The sequence below is a fragment of the Ovis aries genome, chromosome 11 (assembly GCF_016772045.2).
Source record: "Ovis aries strain OAR_USU_Benz2616 breed Rambouillet chromosome 11, ARS-UI_Ramb_v3.0, whole genome shotgun sequence".
In the NCBI taxonomy this organism is placed as follows: Eukaryota; Metazoa; Chordata; class Mammalia; order Artiodactyla; family Bovidae; genus Ovis; species Ovis aries.
The window spans coordinates 56,181,252-56,201,040 of record NC_056064.1 but is presented as its reverse complement, the minus strand read 5'-3'; the positions used below and the strand labels follow the sequence as shown (position 1 = coordinate 56,201,040).

The 19,789-nt window shown below is 56.5% G+C and overlaps 1 protein-coding gene across 8 annotated transcripts; it reads right to left on the bottom strand.

Moving 5' to 3' along the window:
• Nucleotides 1–6,760: 6,760 nt before the first annotated feature.
• Nucleotides 6,761–19,582, bottom strand: LOC101104414 (uncharacterized). 8 transcript variants are annotated; one of them, XM_060395029.1, is made up of 9 exons: nt 19,207–19,582; nt 18,392–18,721; nt 16,534–16,657; nt 13,349–15,228; nt 11,732–12,242; nt 10,843–10,922; nt 10,587–10,706; nt 9,563–9,686; nt 6,761–8,084 (listed from the first exon to the last, which is right to left on the bottom strand). In XM_060395029.1, the coding sequence occupies exons 5-9, from the start codon at nt 12,229–12,231 to the stop codon at nt 7,937–7,939; spliced, it is 972 nt and encodes a 323-aa protein (XP_060251012.1). In that variant the 5' UTR covers nt 12,232–12,242; nt 13,349–15,228; nt 16,534–16,657; nt 18,392–18,721; nt 19,207–19,582; the 3' UTR covers nt 6,761–7,936. The 8 variants fall into 8 exon arrangements, with proteins under 8 accessions (XP_060251012.1, XP_060251010.1, XP_060251009.1 ...); XM_060395027.1 differs by having other exon boundaries at nt 6,761–10,706; nt 12,793–15,228; XM_060395026.1 differs by having other exon boundaries at nt 6,761–10,706.
• Between the last annotated feature and the right edge of the window lie 207 nt (nt 19,583–19,789).

Here is a 19,789-nt window from a genome sequence, read left to right as displayed (position 1 = left end):
TGCTGTACATCAGTCATATCTGAAAATATCTGGAAAAATGAAAATACAGTCATCTTGGGGACTGTTAAAAACATATGAATGCTCTGAGGGGAGGATAAACTAGGAGTTTCAGGTTAACATACACATATTACTATATATATTGAATAAAATAGTTAATCGACAAGGACCTACTGTGGAGCACAGGGACCTCTAGTCAATATTCTGGAACAACCTCCATGGGAGAAGAATCTAAAAAATGGATATATGTATATGCATGTATTGCATTGATTGCTGAGCAAGGCTTCCTTATCTCTCCTTGCTATTCTTTGGAACTCTGCATTGGAAGGACTGATGCTAAAGCTGAAACTCCAATACTTTGGCCACCTCATGCAAAGAGTTGACTCATTGGAAAAGACTCTGATGCTGGGAGGGATTGAGGGCAGGAGGAGAAGGGGACGACCGAGGATGAGATGGCTGGATGGCATCACCAACTCGATGGACGTGAGTTTGGGTGAACTCCGGGAGTTGGTGGTGGACAGGGAGGCCTGGCATGCTGCAATTCATGGGGTCACAAAGAGTTGGACACAACTGAGTGACTGAACTGAGAACTGAACTGATATGTATGTATAACAGAATCATTTTACTATACACCTAAAGCTAACACAACATTGTAAATCAACTCTATTCCATTATAAAACAAACATTAAGTTAAATTGACAAAAAGGTGCTGGGTTGACAGACCTGTATGTGTGCATACATACACACTCTGGAAAATCATGTGCGTATATATGGTAAAACCATGAAGAAAGGAGATGATGGATGTGAAATCCAGAGTTAAAGGAGGAACTTCGTTAGGGCTTCAAAAGTGTTACCGATGTCTATTACTTAAGCTGCAAGGTACACACTCAAGAGTTATAGAGTATTCCTGGTTTAAAGAGTAGGCATTTATTAGGCATATTCTTTTGTTTGCATGATACATTGCAAGAAAAAGTTTCCCAAAAGTTCCCCGAGTGTTCCGAGAGCGACACTGGTACTGAATTGATTGGTCAGGAGTCATTTCTATCCACCAGAGGGGGCTGTGACCCTGGGCAGGCATGGCAACAGATGTCACCGGTTCTCAGTTTCTCGAGGGCCTGTGGACCCAGAGGGCCGCACCGAGCATGCCCAGGAGCAGGGGCACCTTCAGGAAGACCAGCGGCAGGAAGTGGGCACGGCCCAGCAGGAAGCGGGCGCTGCCCAGCGGGGGCCTGTGCGGGACATGGGGACAGTGCACCGCATCCTTAGAGAGATGCCCTGGTCTCTCCACCCCCGCCCTCCAGAGCTGAGGCCACGACAATCCACACAAAGATCACCCCCGGGCAGGGCAGCCCCCCTCTAAGGCCCTCTGCTCCCCTTCTCTCTGCTTAACAATCCCTTTGAGAATTAGGCCTGTGAGCATGAGGGCGAGAATCACGTGAGGGGGACCAGGGATCCCAGCGGGATCTGGGCAGGAGGATTCCTTTCAAGGCCCTCCACGCTTGGGGCTACCCTATCCAGGGTACAGTAATCAGTCGTGTCTCCTCTCCTATAAACAGCGTTTTCCATGAAGGAAGGAACTGTTCTATTCAGGGAGAAACTCGTACCAGCCTGATATCTCTGAAGATCAGCCTTTAAACATCTGCCGTGTACTCTAACATATATACGGCATATATGCGGGGCGGAGAGAGCTCAGGAGTCACTCACTCATCCATCAGCTACTACCGTCACTTTTTTTTTTTCAGCGTTCACATTAAAAAAACGTTCATACTCTAACATGAAATAAAAATTAAATTTAAAAAAGTCATATGGTGAACGTTAAAAAAAAAGTGACGGTAGTAGCTGACGGATGGATGGATGATTGGCTTCTGAGCTCTCTCCGCCCCTGGCGGCTGAGGTTCTTCGACAGGATGACACGTCTAACCAGAGCTCGTGGGGGGCAGGGGCCGCAGTGCAGGGGCCAGTGATGCCCAGAGCTTCTGCCACCTGCTCTGCCCTGGACCGGGTCCCGAAGCCTCCTTTTATGGGACATTTGCACTCACTTTTCTCTCTACCTGGAGCCTTATTTCTGCAGAAACCTGAATGCCAGGCTCCCCAGATCCTGCAGGTCTCCCCTCAAAGGATTCAGCCAGGCATCCCTGATTATCATGTATCAGATAGCAAACCTAATCACCTTCCCCACACACACTCTCACCAAAACCCCAGCGACTGGCATCTCTCTGTAGTACCCATCACAAACCGCCATATTTACATAGGGGCTCTGTGTGGACTGGTCCAGGGCGTGACTTCCCCCTTACAGCACAACTCTCATCAGAGCTGGATCCTGCCTGGGTGGTCTTACCTGCATCCACAGCAGAGCACCAGGAACATAGTAGGGCCTTCACAGTCAGGTGTGGGAATAAACGAAGGGCCTGGAGATGGGAGACCCAAATCCCCCATCTGTCCCTTCACCCAGAGGAGAAACCACCCAGGTGCCAATGTCCTTCGCCCCTTACCGCGGAGGTTGACAGGGGTCGGGGGTCTCCTGACCAGACGCGGTGCTCCAGGTGGGCACTGGCAGGGTTGTGGCAGAGCCTGGGGAGCCTGTGGACCTCTCGGGGCCGGTGGCTGCAGCAGGGGCTGCGGGAGAAGCACAAGGCAGGCCCCATTTCCTTCTCCGGGTCCCGCACTCCGTCCCCGTGTGGCTGTGTCTCACACAGTCAAGGTCACTCAGGCCACCTGGTCAGATGTGCATGTCCACTGCTCCCCATGGCCTCACCCAGGCCTCCAGCACCCTGGGAACCCCTCTCCCAGATGCACCCTGGCCAGGTGGGCACTGTCAGATGCAGAGTGGAGAAAAAGATGGAGAAACAGGCTAAGCCGGGCAGGGCAGGAGGAAGTCCCCCAGAGCGACAGAGGGAGGCCCACTCAGGTTGAGGGCACCTTTTTGCGCTTTCCTTGGGGTTACAAGAGAAACCCCCAGAACCCCAGGAGGTCCTTGCAGAACACTGTAGGGTCACTGGTGGCCTCTGGGCCAGCACAAGGACAGGGTGGGTACTGGAAGTGGGGATCGTGGTGGAGAAGCCCAGTGCAGGTGCGGACTCTGGAGCAGGTCCCACCCCTGGGCTCAGGGGTGGGCCCATCTCAGGTCCTCAGGGCCCCAGGGTCAAGGCCAACCTGTATGCAGTGGGGCCTTGTGAGAGTGCGCCCCCCATAGGCAGGACCCTGCACAGGCCAGAAAGAGACACAGGCCCCTTGAGAGTGGACGTGCCCTTGTGAGGAGAGCAGGCAGCCTGGACCCCAGAGCAGGATGCCCGCCAGCCCGTGAAGCAGGAAGACGCCCACATTGACGGTGTCCACGTGTAGCTCTAGGGTGGCCCCAGCCAGAGACAGAGACGTGCCTGTGTGCCAATGAACATGGGCCCAAGACACCACCCACAGCCAGCTCCCCGCCCACCCCCCTCCTGGTCATCCTGGCCCAGCCTTTCTGTCCCACTGCCTTCCTGAGGGTCCGGGTGACCAGCCTGGTGCTGGAGTGAGGGCGGAGGATGCTCACCTGGGGTCACAGACACCTCCACCTGGAAGGTGGGGTTACGTGAAAATGGCACATCGATCCCACAGCGGTACCTTCCCGCATCCTCCTCTCTGAGGCTCTCCAAGGTCACCTTGAAGGTGAGGCTTACAGGACGGTCTCTGATGGACCCGTGGCCCCTCCTCACTTCTCTCTCTGACTCTCTGGTCTCCACAGTCTTCCAAAAACATGGGGGTGTGCACCAGAATTTGTTGTCGTCTCTGAATCCCTCCTGGTACCGACACTCCACTCTCAGGGATCCCCCCACGATGCCCGTCACTCTGCTGGGGCCGCTCAGGGACAAACAGCCTGGAAAACGCAGCCAGCTCCTCATCGGAGGGGGGCCAGTGCTGGGGACACCAAGGATGTGGGTCCCGCAAAGGGCCTGTGGGGTTGGAGGAGGTGGAGGCAGGAGACAAATGTTTCCTCAGACCCAGGGGAGGCTGAGGAGGGACGAGTACCCTCCTCACAGAGGAGAGGGTGTCTATGGAGAAGGGAAGGGCCCAGGCTGGAAAGAACTGTGTGTGTGTGTCTATGGGAGGAGCCAAGAGGTCATCTCTGACAGTGAACGTTGAGGTGTGACCATCACAGGCGCCCCCTCCCACCAGCACAGTGGACCAGCCTCACCTGCTTCGCGCCCTGAACCCTCCTGCTTGCTGCTGAGACAGGTGGCAGCCCCTTCTGGAACCTTCTCCCTGCCCCCCACTGCTGGCCCCCTGCTCACCCAGCTCCAGCCCTGCCCCCTCCCCTCCCGCAGGAAGGGCTGAGCCGCTCACCTGGGAGCTGGAGCAGCAGCAGAGCTGAAGGCAGCCACCCAGCCCTGCCCCTCGGGGTCATTTTCCAGCAGGGATGTCACCTGCACCAGCCAGGCCCCGGGCAGGGACAGGGTGGAGCCTCTTGAGAGGAGTCCCGCCCAGGCCTCACTTCTGCTCCTCTGGGCCTCTCTGCTTCCTGGTCCTGTCCCGGGTCAGCTCGGGTGGTCCAGGGGGCAGGGGGCAGGAAGCTTAGAGGGAAGGGCACACGGCTGGTCCAGGTGCTCAGACCCGCTGCCCTCAGCTCCACTCAATCCAGCGACTGATGCGTCCAGGGTCCCCCGATCTAGGAGGCTGCCCCCTCCCCACCCTGCACAGCAGGTCCTCTCTCAGTCTCACACATGCTCCGGCAGCAGCACCAAGCTGTGTTCCTCTTCTGGGGGGCCTCCTTGGCTTCTGCGGGGCCTCCTTGGCTTCTGGGGGGCCTCCTTGGCTTCTGGGATACATCATTTCCCTGCTGTCAGGATGGACACTCCCATGAGGATGCCGTGCTCATCCATCCTCGCTGGCCTTGGAGGGGATGACACAGGGTCAGTGTCCCCATGACCTGGGACTGCAGGCACCCTGTGGGATCCCCAAGTCCACTTCCTGGCCCGCAAGTCTGCCCCGTGACCCCAGACAACTTCCTACGTTCCACCTTGGCTCAGGTTCTCCTCAGGGTACACATCCCTCGGGCCGTGGCTTCCCCCGTCTTGGGCCCCTCGCTGCCTACATTAGACTCAGAATAGCGATTCCCAACCTTTCCATGCTCCGCCTCTGGACAGAGTCTACTCCCCTTTGAGAACAGGAGAGAGACTGGGAACCGACAGGAGGCCAGCGGAGAAGACGCTGGGGGGTGGAGAGATGAGGAATTGGGGGCCCAGGGCTGAGAGGAGCCTCCTCCCCCACCAATGGCACAGAGGGGTGATTGTACACCAGGGGCCCAAGGGCACTGGCTGATGGGGTCTCTCCTGGAACCACGTGATGAGCAGGGGCCTCTTCATGGTGCAGAGATGAGGGAGGGTACGGCCCGCAGAGAGGAGACAGACTGCCTTCACTGAAGGTGGCTTGTTCGTGTGCCGTGCTGGGCCTTTAAGCCCTATTTTCCCGGGCACTGGCCTGCTTTCCTGCCCTCGGGTAGGTTATTCCAGCGTCTCAAGCTGGTCTGCACATCCCAGGGTGTCCCACTGCTTCCCTGAAGATGCTGACTCTCCTCAGTTCTGGTCACAGGGCGTAGACCTGAGTCCCAGTGCACAGCAGGGCTGGAGGCCTGCCCGTCGCAGGGCGAAGCCCCGTGTTCTTACTGGCTTCCTCCACACAGCTCTTGGCAGCACCCAAAGGCCCAGCAATTGGCCTCAACATCCCGTTGCAGCTCCACCCTGGGCTACTGCCCTGCTCACTTCCGGCCTGGTCCAGACCCTTGAATCCCTGCTCCTCTGCCTGACCCACCAACACCCGTGACTGGGCACCCTCACCCGCTCTCCCAGCTTATGCTGGCTCCCCATCTGTGGGCTCTTGGAGCCTATGACACACCCTAGGCTTTCATCAGACCTGGGATTTGGGGTTCCTGGTGTGTCTCCTGCTGGGCTGTGACCCCAAGAGTGCAGGGTCCTCATCTTGCCTCATGGCCCGGGGTCTTTCCGCAATAAGTGCGGGTCTCAGTCCAACTCCTGGCTGTCGAGTGGGTCAATGATGGACGCCTCTCTCAGGTCTCCCCTGCTTTCAGAAGGCCAAGTTCTCCAACCCTGGTCTTTCTTTTCCTGCTCAGGCTGGGAAACAGGACTGGACCATGATTCTTAAAGAACACGGCACCACCGGACCCTGCAGGCATCTGCTCCCTAGTCTTCCCTGGATCCCCATTGAAAGTGTTCCCACGGCAGGACATTTTCCTCGGGCCTTCCCTTTGCCCAAAGGCTCTTCCTCCAGAAGCCCACAGGGCTCACTCCATTTCTTTCTTCTGATCTCAGTTAAATACAGCCCTATTCACGGAGCCTGACAGAAGTCACCCCTCACAACTGCACCAATAACACCTTACCTGATTTGATGTTATTCCAAGATACTCTTCAACTTGGATTTGACATTTCTGCGTGTCTGCATACCTGTGTCTTATGTTTGTTAATTATCTGTGTCAATCAGCTGCTATGTGAGTGCCACAAAGCTAAGCTCTTGGGCTTCCCTGGTGGCTCAGTGCTGAAGAATCTGCCTGCTGATGCAGGAAACGCTGGATCCGTCCCTGATCCAGGAATATCCCACATGCCACGGAGCAACTCAGCCTTATGCCGCAACTGATCGGTCTGTGTTCTAGAGCAAGGAAACCCCAACTACCGAGGCTCCTGTGCCGGGAACCCATGCACCACAGAAAGGGAGGCCACTACCAAGAGAAGCCGGCACACCACAGCTAGAGAGTACCCCTCACAGCAGCGAAGACCCAGAACAGGAGAAACATTTAATGTTCAAGCAAAAAAGTTTTCTAAAGCTGAGCTCTTTCTGCTGTTTGTTCATGGTTGGAACCATTGCCTGAATTAGTGCTTGCTACTTTGTTCATCTCTATACGTTTCCTGAATGAAAAGCTGGTGAAATTCCCCCGGGCTCAGCTGCTTCAAATGGACGAGTCATGCCGATAACCTACCTTTCGGAGATGTTTGGTGCCCACAAGTTCATCATGGTACACCTTGAACTGAAATCGGTGGGCAGCCTACTCAAGCCTTTCTTTGTTGCTATAAGTAGGAGAGACTAGGCTATTGGACAGCAGAAAATAGTCATGGCCCCTCAATCTATTTCCAAACTTGAACCTGGTCTAAAACCACAGGCCTTGGATGATGGGGTGGGAAAGGGTTTCAGTTACTCTTGAACAGGAGGAAGGAAGGACTCTGTTACGTTGCATAAACTGTGTACTCTTATTGTTCTACCAGCCATCCACAAAGGACCTGAACACGCTAACCAGTCTGACTGGGCATGAGGAGGGAAGAACCAATTTTTCAGGCAACTCTGGATTCTGTTCTGAACTGACACCAATTGGAGAAACCCAACATGGCCCTTTGGTCCATTAGACAGAGCAGAGGCTTAGGAAGCTCTGTGAACAATGGAGTTTTGACTCAGAACTCAGTCTCAGTGGGCCCAAAGGACTCCTGAGTTTTCTGCATTGTTATTTCCTGAGCTTCAGCATGCAGAATTCATTAGACGGATTCAGCAACTGGAAGATTCCCCACGGTGGAGCCGAGCCCTGTGGAAGGTGAGTGATTGTGGTAGCACAGATGGTGGGGGAGACCATGGAACTGCCCAGATCCATCAACACAGATCCAAAGGAAGGCTTGCACACTCCTGGGGATGAAGACTGCAGGGAGAGCACCCGAGAGGTCAGTACATGAGTGATGCTCTGGGAGTTAACCAGAAGGTACGTACTCAACGTTGATCTGTGGTTAGAGTTCAGAAGAACCTATTGAGTAGGTTACACTTTGGATTTATGAGAACCATGTTCTAGGAAAAAAGTTACAAAGAAGTTCTGAGAGAGGCGGAGTGTGATGCAGGACAGCTGGACAGAAGGTCGTTTCCATCCTGCGCTCAGACTGCATCATTGAAGAGGACACGATGAACACGGGGGCTACTGGTTCTCATAAATGGACTGACTCTGCCTGTCCGCAGAGCTCCTCAGAGGCCTGTGGACCCAGAGGACAGCACCGAGCATGCCCAGGAGCAGCGGCACCTTCAGGAAGACCAGGAGCAGGAAGTGGGCGCTGCCCAGCAGGGGCCTGTGGGGGACACGGGGACAGACAGGGAGCCGCATCCTTAGTGGGGACCCTGGTCCCTCAGTCCCTCCCCACCCCCATCCCTGTGCCCTGAGTCCAGGACCATCCACGTAAGCATCACCCCTGGAAAGGGCAGCCCAATCTATGGCCCTCTGCTCACTTGTCTCTGCTTAATAATAGCCCTAGAGAATTAGGACTGTGAGCATGAGGGTGGAGGTGGCTGTGAGAATCACGTGAGGGAGACCAGGGATCCTGGTGGGATCTGGACAGGAGAAGGACTTTTTCCAAGGCCCTCCACATGTGGGGTTATCCTTTCCAGAGTATAGTAATCAGTAGTCGGCTTTTTTGTGTGAAGTCTGCTCTCCTGTAAACAGATTTCCCAAAAAGAAAGGGACTGCTTTATTCACTGGTAGAAACTGGTACCAGTCTGATACCTCCAAAGACCCAAGGTCTAAGAGATGCGTGTTCAATCCCTAGGTCAGGAAGAGCCTCTGAAGTAGGAAACTGCGCCCACTCCAGTATTCTTGCCTGGAAAAGCCCATAGGCAGAAGCCTGCTGGTCCTACTCCATGGTGTCGCAAAGAACTGGACATGACTTAGCAACTGAGGATGTATCTCCAAAGGTCAACACTGGGAAGTCTCTGGTATACTCTAATAATCATGGCTGATAGATATTGGTGTTCGGCAGAAACCAATACAATTCTGTAAAACAATTACCCTTCAATTAAAAAATAAATTAATTTTTAAAAGTCTGTGATATACTCTATACTTCATAATCTAATATAAAATAAAAATTGAATTTAGAAAAGTTGTATGGGGGAAAGTCAAAGCAAAAAAAGTGCATGGTAGTTGATGGATGAATAAATGACCACCTTAGTTGTCTCTGCCCTTCGACCCTGGGGCCTTCAACAGGAGGGCACCAAACACCAGGGTTGGTGGGAGGCAGGGGACAGAGTGCAGCGGCCACCAATGCCCAGGGCACCTGCTTCTTCCCTGCCCTGGGCCGGGGTCCTGAAGGCTCCTTCTGTGGGACATTTGCACTTTTCTCTCTGCCTGGAACCCTGAATGCCAGGGTCCTCAAATCCTGCAGGTGTCTCCTAAAAGGATTCAGCCAGGCGTCCCTGATTATCGTGTATTAAATAGCAAATCTAATCACCTTCCCACACACACTCTCACCAAACCCCAGTGGCTGGTATCTCTCTGTAGTACTCATGACAAACCGCCAGATTTACATAGGAGCTCTGTGTGGACTGGTCCAGGGGTGACTTCCCCCTTACAGCACAACTCTCATCAGAGCTGGATCCTGCCTGGGTGGTCTTACCTGCATCCACAGCAGAGCACCAGGCACGTAGTAGGACCTTCACAGTCAGGTGTGGGAATAAATGAGGAGCCCGGTGATGGAAGACCCAAATCCCCCACGTGTCCCCTCACCCAGAGGAGAAATCACCCAGGTGACAATGTCCTGGGACGTGGGGCCTTTACCGAGGAGGTTGGCTGGGATCGGGAGTCTCCTGACCAGACACGGTGCTCCAGGTGGGCACTGGCAGGGTTGTGGGAGAGCCTGGGGAGCCTGTGGACCTCTCGGTGCTGGTGGCTGTAGCAGGGGCTGTGGGAGAAGCACAAGGCAGGCCCCGTTTCCTTCTCTGGGTCTCACACTGCATCCCCGTGTGGCTGTGACTCACACAGTCAAGGTCACTCAGGCCATCTGGTCAGATGTGCATGTCCACCACTCCCCATGGCCTCACCCAGGCCTCCAGCACCCTGGGAATCCCTCCCCCACCCCTCCAGATGCACCCTGGCCAGGTGGGCATGGTCAATGCCAAGTGGAAAGCAAGAGGGGCAGACAGGGTCAGCCTGGCAGGGCAGGGTGAGTCCCGAGGGACAGAGCAGGGGCTCCTTTGTAAGCTTTCCTTGGGGTTACAAGAGAAACCCCCAGAATGCCAGGAGGTCCTTGCAGAACACTGTAGGGCCACTGGTGGCCTCTGGATCATCACAAGGGTATGGTGGGTATTGGACATGGGGATGGTTGTTGAGAAGTGCAGTCAGGTGTGGGCTCCGGAGCAGGTCCCACCCCTGGGCTCAGGGGCGGGCCCATCTTAGGTCCTCAGGGCCCGGGGGTCAAGGCAGGGCTGAATGCAGTGGGGCCTTGTGAGAGTGTGCTCCCCATAGGCAGGACCCTGCACAGGCCAGAAAGAGACACGGGCCCCTTGAGAGTGGACGTGCCCTTGTGAGGAGAGCAGGCAGCCTGGATTCCAGGGCAGGATGCCCGCCAGCCCATGAAGCAGGAAGATGTCCACCTTGACGGTATCTACGTGTAACTCTAGGGTGGCTCCAGCCAGAGACAGAGACGTGCCTGTGTGCAAACAAACATGGGCCCAAGACACCACCCACAGCCAGCTTCCCGCCCACCCCCTCCCGGTCATCCTGGCCCAGCCTTTCTGTCCCACTGCCTTCCTGAAGGTCCGGGTGACCAGCCTGTGCTGGAGTGAGGGCGGAGGATGCTCACCTGGGATCACAGACACCTCCACCTCGAAGGTGGGGTCTCGAAGCATTCCTTCAAACCATGATGTATCAATTCCACACCAGTACCTTCCCGCATCCTCCTCTCTGAGGCTCTCCAAGGTCACTGTGAAGGTAAGGTTTGCAGGACGGTCTCTGATGGACACGCGGCCCCTCCTCACTTCTCTCTCTGACTCTCTGGTCTCCACCATCCTCCACAAACATGGGGGTTTGCACCAGTATTTGGAATTGTTTATGAATACCTCCTGGTACTGACACTCCACGCTCAGGGATCCCCCCACGATGCCCATCACTCTGCTGGGGCCACTCAGGGAGAAACAGCCTGGAAAACACAACCGGGTCCAGCTCCATCAGGTGGGCCTGGGTCAGAAGAGCCCTGGATGTGGGTCCCTGAAGGGCCCGTGGGGTCTGGCGGAGGCCAAGACAGCAAGGGAGCCTTCCTCAGACCCAGGGAAGGAAGACGGGGAGGAGCTCCCTCCTCACAAGGAGAGGGTGTCCTCGGAGACAGAAGAACCCAGGATGGGAAAGCTTCCGTGTGTGAGTGTGTGTGTGAGAGTGTGTGTGTGAGTATGTGTGTGTGTGAATGTGTGTGTGAGTGTGGGTGACTGTGACTGTATGGGTGAGTGTGTGTATGTGAGTGTGTGTGTCTGTGCTTGAGTGTGTGTGTGAGTGTTAGTGGGCGTGAGTGTGTGTGTGAGTGTTAGAGTGTGTGTGTGAGTGTGTGTGTCTGTGCGTGTGTGTGTGAGTGTTAGAGTGTGTGTGTGAGTGTGTGTGTCTGTGCGTGTGTGTGTGTGAGTGTTAGTGGGTGTGAGTGTGTGTGAGTGTGTGAGTGTGTGTGAGTGTGAGTGTTAGAGTGTGTGTGTGAGTGTGTGTGTGTGAATGTGTGTGTGTGAGTGTGTGTGTGTGTGGTGCCCCAAGAGGTCATTTCTGACTGTGACCGTTGAGGTGTGACCATCTCAGGCGCCTCCTCCCACCAGCACAGTGGACCAGCTCACCTACTTCAGGCCCTGACCCTCCTGTTCTCGGTTGAGACAGGCGGCAGCCCCTCCTGGAACCTTCTCCCCCGTCCCCCCTGCTCACCCAGCTCCAGCCCTGCCCCGCCCCTCCCGCAGGAAGGGCTGAGCCGCTCACCTGGGAGCTGGAGCAGCAGCAGAGCTGAAGGCAGCCACCCGGCCCTGCCCCTCGGGGTCATTTCCCAGCAGCGATGCCACCTGAAGCAGCGCCAGGCCCCGGGCAGGGACAAAATCAAATCTCCTCAGAGGAGTCCCTCCCAGTACCCACTTCTGCTCCTCTGGGCCTCTCTGCTTCCTGGTCCCGTCCCGGGTCAGGTCAGATGGTCCAGGGGTCAGGAGGCAGGAAGCTTGGGGGAGGGGCACACGGCTGGTCCAGGGCAAGGACCCGCTGCCCTCAGCGCCTCTCAGTTTGGCGACTAGACATGTGCCCGGCCCCTCAATCTGGGAGGCTGCTGCCTCCCCACCAAGTTCACAGTAGATTCTCTCAGTCTCACACGCCCATCCACAGAGCAGGGACAAGCTGGGTTCCTCTTCCGTGGCACATCCCCGCCCTCTGCGATGAGTCATTTCGTTGTGGTCAGGATGGGAAGTCCGAGGGTGGAAGTCATGCTCATCCATCCTCCCCGGTCCTGGTGGCAACCAAGCGGTCACTGTCTCCCCATCTGCAGCTCTAGACGACCCCAAGACTCTGCCCCCACAGGACCCAAAGTCCTCTTCCTGCCCCGCAAATCTGCCCCGTGACCCCAGACTTCTTCCTGCGTCCCACCTTGGCTCTGGGTCCCCCCAGGGTACACACCCTTCGGGCTGTGGCTTCCCCTTTCTTGGGCCCCTCGCTGCCCGCATAACACACAGACAGCGGTTCCCAAGCTTCCAAGACCCCTTCTTCACGCTCCGCCTCTGGGCAGAGTCTACTCCCCTTTGAGAACCAGAGAGAGACTGAGAATGGAGGCCAGAGGAGAGGACGCTGGGTGGAGGGATGAGAAGCTGGGGACCTGGGGCTCAGAGGAGCCTCCTCCCGCATCAGTGGCACAGAGGGGGCGGTTGTACACCAGGGGCCCGAAGGCCCTGGCTGCTGGGGCCTCTCCTGGATCCACGTGATGAGCAGGGGCCTCTTCACGGTGCAGTGATGAGGGAGGGGACAGCCTTCAGAGAAGAGACAGACTGCCCGTCCTCACTCACCCTGGCACACTCACGTGACGTGCAGGGCCAACAGGTCACATCCTCCTAGGCAGTGGGGCGGGGGTAACAGGGGACTGCAGCCCTTCCCTCGGGTAGGTTTTTCCAGCTTCTCCAGATTGTCTGCAGAAACCAGGGTCTCCCATCCCTCCCATGCGGGTCTTGACTCTCCCCACTTCCCGGCACGGGCGGTAGACCTGGGTCCCAGTGCGCAGCGGGAGGGACGCAGGAGAGCCGGGTCACGCTGCTTGATCCATCCCCGATCACCCCAGTGACTCCTGCCATCTCCAGATGAAGCCCCGTGTTCTGACCAGGTCTCTCCCACAGCTCGTGGCAGCACGCCAAGGCCCAGAACTCAGCCACCTCATCCTGCCTCCAGCTCCACCCACAGGCTGCCACTCTGCCCACACTGGGCCTCATCCAGACCCTTGGGCCCGTATTCCTCCTCCTGACCCACGGCTAACACCCTTGACTGTACAACTTCCGTGGCCCTCCCAGCTTAGGTCGGTTCTCTCGTTATGTGTCCTGTTGGACCATTTGACACCCCCTTTGGATTTACCTCCTGGGATTTGGGGCTCCCTGTGTGTCTCCGTCTGGGCTGTGGCCCCGAGAGTTGATGGTCCCCATCTTGCCTGAAGCCCAGTGTCTTTCCAGCATAGCCTGCGGCAATTCAGCGAAGGGATCAATCACTGAATTCCTCTCTCAGGACGCCCCTGCTTTCAGGAAACTAAGTTCTCCAATCCTGGTTTTCCTTTTTCTACTCAGGCTGGTGAACACGACTCAATCAGGAATCTTGGAGAACATGGCTCCAGAGGACCCTGCAAGCATCTGCCCTCTGCTCTCCCCTGGATCCGCACCTAAAACGCTCCCAAGGCAGGACGTTTGCACCTGCAGTTCCCTTTGCCTGAGGGCTCTTCTTCCAGGTGCCCACAGGGCTCACTGACTTACGTTCTTCTAGACTTGGTTACATATCACCCTCTTCACGAGGCTGGTAGGACTCATCCCTTACTGTCTCACCAACAGCACCTCCTCTTATCTTACGTGACTACGAGATACTCTTCACTGTGGACTAGGACATTTCTGCGTGTCTGCACGCCTGTACTATTGTGTCTGTTTTATCTCTGTCCACCAACTGGAATGTGAGCGCCAAAAGCTGAGCTCTTTCTTCTGTTTAATCGTGGGTGGAAGCAACGCCTAGGTTAGTGGTTACTACTTTGGTCCTCTCCCCATATATTTGCTGCATGAAAAGTGGCTGCAATTCCCCAGGTCCTGGCTGCTTCACATAGATGAGTCAAGATGATCACCTGCCTCTCAGAGATCTTCGGTGCCGGCAAGTTCATCACGTTGCAGTTTGCACTGAAACTGTGGGCAGCCTACGCAGGTCTTTGCCTCTACAAGCCGTGGAGACTAAGCTATTGAATAGAAGACTCACTCTTGGCCCCTCAATCGATTTAAACCCTTGACCCAGGTCTGTAACCAGGGGCCTTGAATGCTGGGGTGAGGGTGGGGCTTGAGTTACCTTTGAACAGGAGGAAGGCAGGATTCTCTGACAGTTGCATCAATTTTGTACTGTTATTCTTCTACCAGCCATCTGCAAAGGACCTAAACACACTCACCAGTTTGACTGGGCGTGGGGAAGGGAATAATCTGATTTTCCATGGAATGCTGGATTCTGTTCTGAATTGACACCAATTGGAGAAACCCAACATGGCCCTTCGGTCCCTTAGACAGAACAGTGGGGTGTGGAGGTTTGTACAGAAAGGAGTTTTGATTTAGGTCCCATGCATGATGGCCCTGTGGACCATCAAATCTCTGCATTGCTATTTCCTGAGCTTCAGAATGCATAAATAGACACACTCAGCAACTGGAAGATTCCCCACATTGGATCTGAGACCTGTGGAGGGTGGGTGATTATGGTAGCACAGATCATGTGGGAAACCATGGAACTGCCTGGATCCATCAAAACAGACCCCAAAGCAAGATTCCCACACTGCTGGGGTTTGAAGACTGCAGAGAGAGCGCCTGAGAGTTCAGCGCATGACTGATGCTCCGCGGATGAGCTGGAAGCTCTGTACTCAACATTGATCTGCGGTTACAGTTCAGAAGCACCCATTGAGGGGGTATGCTTTTGGTTGTAGAGACTCATGGGCAAGGAAAGAAAGCTACAAGGAAATCCACAAACACAGTATTCGGAGAGAGAGGGAGAGGGTGATACAGGACAGATGGACAGAAGGTCGTTTCCATCCAGTAGTCAGACTGCATCATCGAAGAGGACACGATGAGCACGGGGGCTCCCAGTTCTCATAAATGGACTGACTCTGCTGGTCCGCAGAGCTCCTCAGAGGCCTGTGGACCCAGAGGACAGCACCGAGCATGCCCAGGAGCAGGGGCACCTTCAGGAAGACCAGCAGCAGGAAGTGGGCGCTGCCCAGCAGGGGCCTATGGGGGACAAGGGGACGGACAGTGAGCAGCATCCTCAGGGAGGCCCTGCTGTCTCCACCTTGCCTGCCCTGCGTTCAGGTTCTATGGCTACAAGAATCTTTACAAGGATCAACCTGACACAGAGCAGCCTCACCTGAAGGACTTCTGGACCCTGATCTTCACAAATTGCCCCTGAGACTTAGGACTGTGGACGTAAGGGTGGATGTGGCCGTGAGAATCATGTGAGGGAGACCAGGGACCCAAGGGGGACCTGGGCATTAGGAGGATTTCTACCTAAGTCCTCCTCTTGGGGGCTTCTCCAGCAGCTCAGAGGGTAAGGAATCTGCCTGTGACGCAGGAGAGACCCATGTTGGATCCCTGGGTCAGGAAGACCCCCTGGAGAAGAGAATGGCTACCCACTCCAGTATTTCTGCCTGGAGAATCCCATGGACAGAGGAGCCTGGTGGGCTACAGTCCATGGGGGTCACAAAGAGTCAGCCATGGATGAAACAACTAACACACTCCTCATGTGGGGGTTTGCGGTCTATGGTATAGAACCCAATACTGGGGAGGCTTGGCTGATGTCTGCTAGACAAGAGAGCACAGCCACCTCGAGTGCAGGGACTGTTCCGTCTTATTCAGTGAGCAGCCGGCACCTCCCCAGGGTCTCCAAAGTTCCAGTCCTTCAAAGTCCTTGGCTGATGAAAGAGTGAGCCCCCTCAGCTCTGCACCCTCAGAGGCCAGGGCTCTTCAGCAAGGTGATACAGATGACCAGGGCTCAGGGGACAGAGGGGTCACCAACACGCAGAGCGCTTGCTTCCTGCCCTGCCCTGGGCTGGGGGCCTTTTGTTCAGCCTGCCCCCCTTGTGCCTGGTGCCTCATTTCTGAGGATCCCGGCATGCCTGGTTCCCCAGACCCTGCAGGCCTCCATTCAAGTGTCTGTAATCAATCAGGTGCCCTCTCATCATTGTGTTTTAAGTAGCAAACTCCAGCACCCTCCCACACATGCTGGCCCCTCACCCAGGTGACATTTTCCTCCAAGCGATCATCAGTAGGTGGTGTATTTATACAGCCAATGTGTCGATCTGTTCATTATGTGAATCCCCTCTTAGAACACGACTCTGCCAGGGCAGGACTGTGTCCGTGGGCTTTGCTACTGGATCCCAAGTCAACGAGAGCTCCGGGCACTTAGTAGGACCTTTACTGCTTGTTACAGAATTTGTTGAATAAGTTAGGGTCCTTGGTGAAGGGAGCTTGCCTATTCCTGCCTGGTCTCACCTAGAAACCACCCAGGTGAGATGTCCTGGGATGGGGGTCCCTTACCGATGAGCTTGGCCGGGATCAGGGGCCTCCTGCCTGGACATGGTGCTCCAGGTGGGCACTGGCAGGCTCGTGGGAGACTCCGGGGTGCTTGTGGACCTCTTGGAGCTGGTGGGTGTCATAGAGCCTGAGGGAGAAACACAAGTTAGGCCGTGTTTCGTCCCCTGGGTCCCTCCTCTCCATCCCATTGTGGCTCTGACTCACAGTCAAGGTCACTCACACCATCTGGATGGACGTGCTGTGTCCACCACCCCCATGGCCACGCCCAGGCCTGAACAACACCCTGGGCCCCACTCCCTGCCCCTCTCCAGAAGCCCCATGGCCAGGCGGGCACTGTCAGAAGCATATGGCCCTGCTCCCCTGGGGATCTGAGAGTGCAGAGAGGGCCCTTGGCTCCAAGTCACCCCCAGGCACAGCCACACCTCTCTCCTCCTGGCCCACCCCGCCAGGCAACAAACGGGGACACCTATTCTTTCGGGATTAACAGAGAGACGGGGCAGACAGTGACAGGCAAGGGGCGTGGCTGGAGAAAAGCTCAGATGGAAAGTCCTGCAGCTGAGTCTGAGCTGAATCAGGAGACCCCGTGTCATCTGTCAGCCAGCCCCAGGCAGTCCTCTCCGTGGGAGGGCATGACCAGAAAGATCTAGAGAGATATCGACCTGGTGGACCCTGTGAAATGTGGCCTCTCCTGAGGTAAGCGGACAGAGCCCTTCCAAGACACACCCTGCGGAGCCAGTAAACTTTCGGTTCCTTTCTTGCAAACAGAAACGCAAAAAGGAAACCTTCCTCCTGAGAGAGAAGCAGCGACCAACAGGAAGGAACTCAGGGGAGCCGGGCACAACCTCAGAACAAGAAGTCAAGGGCAGAAAGCAAATATAGGGACAGAGGATCGTGACCGGCTTCTTAGGAAACCAGGGCAGCCTTCTGCTAAAGAAGACTTACTGGGGCTTCCCTGGTGGTCCAGTGGCAAAGAATCTGCCTTCCAATGCAGGGGACATGGGTTCGATCCTTGGTCTGGGAAGATCCCACAGGCCACTGGGCATGTGCAACGACTGAGCCCCGGCTCTAGGGCCCCTGCTCCGCAGCAGGAGAAGCCACCACAGGGAGAGGCCCGGGCGCCACAGCAAAGAGCAGCCCCTGCTCGCTGCAACCTGAGCAGGCCCGCGTGCAGCAACCAAGACCCAGCACAGCCGAAGAGGGAGAAAGGAAAGTTTAAAGATTCATTTGCAGCACGTGGCAGTCCACTGAGGGCCATAACACCTCCTAAGAGCCCTGTTCCTCATCCTTCTCTGCCTAACGGGCTCCTCTGGGTTTCCTCCTTGGGACCAGGTGCCGGGGAAAGAGGGATAGGCAAGGTCAGGCTGGAGAGGTGAGGGGTCTCCAAAGTATCCAGAGCCCCACGTGGGCTCCGGGACTCCGCCTCCCCCCTCTCGGCTGCTGCGGATCCCAGGACCTCCACTGCAAGGCTGGGGCGCCAGGAGCCCTCCACACCACTGCAACGTCCTCTGCTGGCCCTGCTGGGCCCCGCCCCACAGGCCTGGCCAGAGAAGTCCAGGAAGAGACACAGGGTCACCTTCCGAGTGGACCTGACCCTTGTGAATACGGGAAGGCAGCAGGCCCCCTGATTCAGGACGTCTCCCCCTCCCTTTCCACCCAAGAGAGCTTCAGGTGTGAGGGTGTGTCAGGGGTGGACACAGAGGAGGTCTCGAAGAACCAGAGGTGGACACGTGCTGTGTGCCTGCCGACCACTCAGAGCCTGGGTCCTGATCATGACCCCACGACACCCTCTGCTCCAGGTTCTTCCTGAAGGTCAGGGTTCCAGGTACGGTCAGCAACCCTAGAACTGGCATCTCAGGCTCACCTGGGATCACAGACACCTCCACCTGGAAGGTGGGGTCACGTGAAAGTGGCACATAGATCCCACATCCGTACGTTCCCGCATCCTCCTCTCTGAGGCTCTCCAAGGTCACTGTGAAGGTGAGGCTTGCAGGACGGTCTCTGATGGACACTCGGCCCCTCCTCACTTCTCTCTCTGACTCTCTGGTCTCTACAATCTTCCACGGTGACACACACGGGTGTTTGCACCAGTATTTGATCTCGTCCACGAATGCCTCCTGGTACCGACACTCCACCCTCAGGGATCCCCCCACAATGCCTGTCACGCTTCGGGGGCCACTCAGGGACAAACAGCCTGGAAAACACAATGGAGTCCAACTCCATCGAGTGAGTCTGGGTCTGGGGAGCCTTGGATGGGATCCCTTGAGGGCCCGTGGGGTCTGGAGGAGGCCAAGGCAGGAGGCAGGCCCTTCCTCAGACCCAGAGGTGGATGATGGGGGAAGGAGGTCCCTCCTCAGAGAGAGAGGGTTCCGTGGAGACAGAAAAACTCAGGGTGCGTGCGTGTGTGAGTGTGTGAGTGTGTGTGTGTGTGTGTGTGTGTGTGGTGCCCCAAGAGGTCATCTCTGACGGTGACCTTTGTGCTGTGACCATCACAGGCGCCGCCTCCCACCAGCACAGTGGACCAGCCTTACCTGCTTTGCGCCCTGAACCCCCCTGCTTGCTCCTGAGACAGGTGGCAGCCCCTCCTGGAACCTTCTCCCCGCCCCCCACTGCTGGCCCCCTGCTCACCCAGCTCCAGCCCTGCCCCTCCCCTCCCACAGGAAGGGCTGAGCCGCTCACCTGGGAGCTGGAGCAGCAGCAGAGCTGAAGGCAGCCACCCAGCCCTGCCCCTCGGGGTCATTTCCCCAGCAGGGATGTCACCTGCAGCAGCAGCAGGCCCCGGGCAGGGACAGGGTCAGGCCTCCTCAGGGGATTCCCTCCCGGTGCCCACTTCTGCTCTCTGGGCCTCTCTGCTCCTCGTCCAGCCCTGTCCCTGGTCTCCACAGTCCTCCTGGCAGCTGGCACTGAGCCGAGTGCAGAAACCTCGGGGTGAGGAGCAGAAGGGCCGTGCAACGCTGGCTGGTGACCCCTGGCTCCTCCCAGTCTCGTGACTGGACGTCCACGGTCACCTTCCAAGGATGAGTGACCCACTCCGCTCAGCCCACAGCTGCCCTCTGTGTGTCTCACACGCGGCCCCCAACACCTGAGCCACATTGGGCTCTTTCTCTGTGGCGCGTCCCCACCCTTGGTGATGTATCATTTCCTCTGTGGTCAGGGTGGACAGCTCTAGAGGCAGGTGCCAGCTTCCTCCATCCTCCCTGGCCTGGGTGGTGACCACAGCGGGTCTGTATCCTGCCGATCTGCAGACCCAAGCACCGTGAGA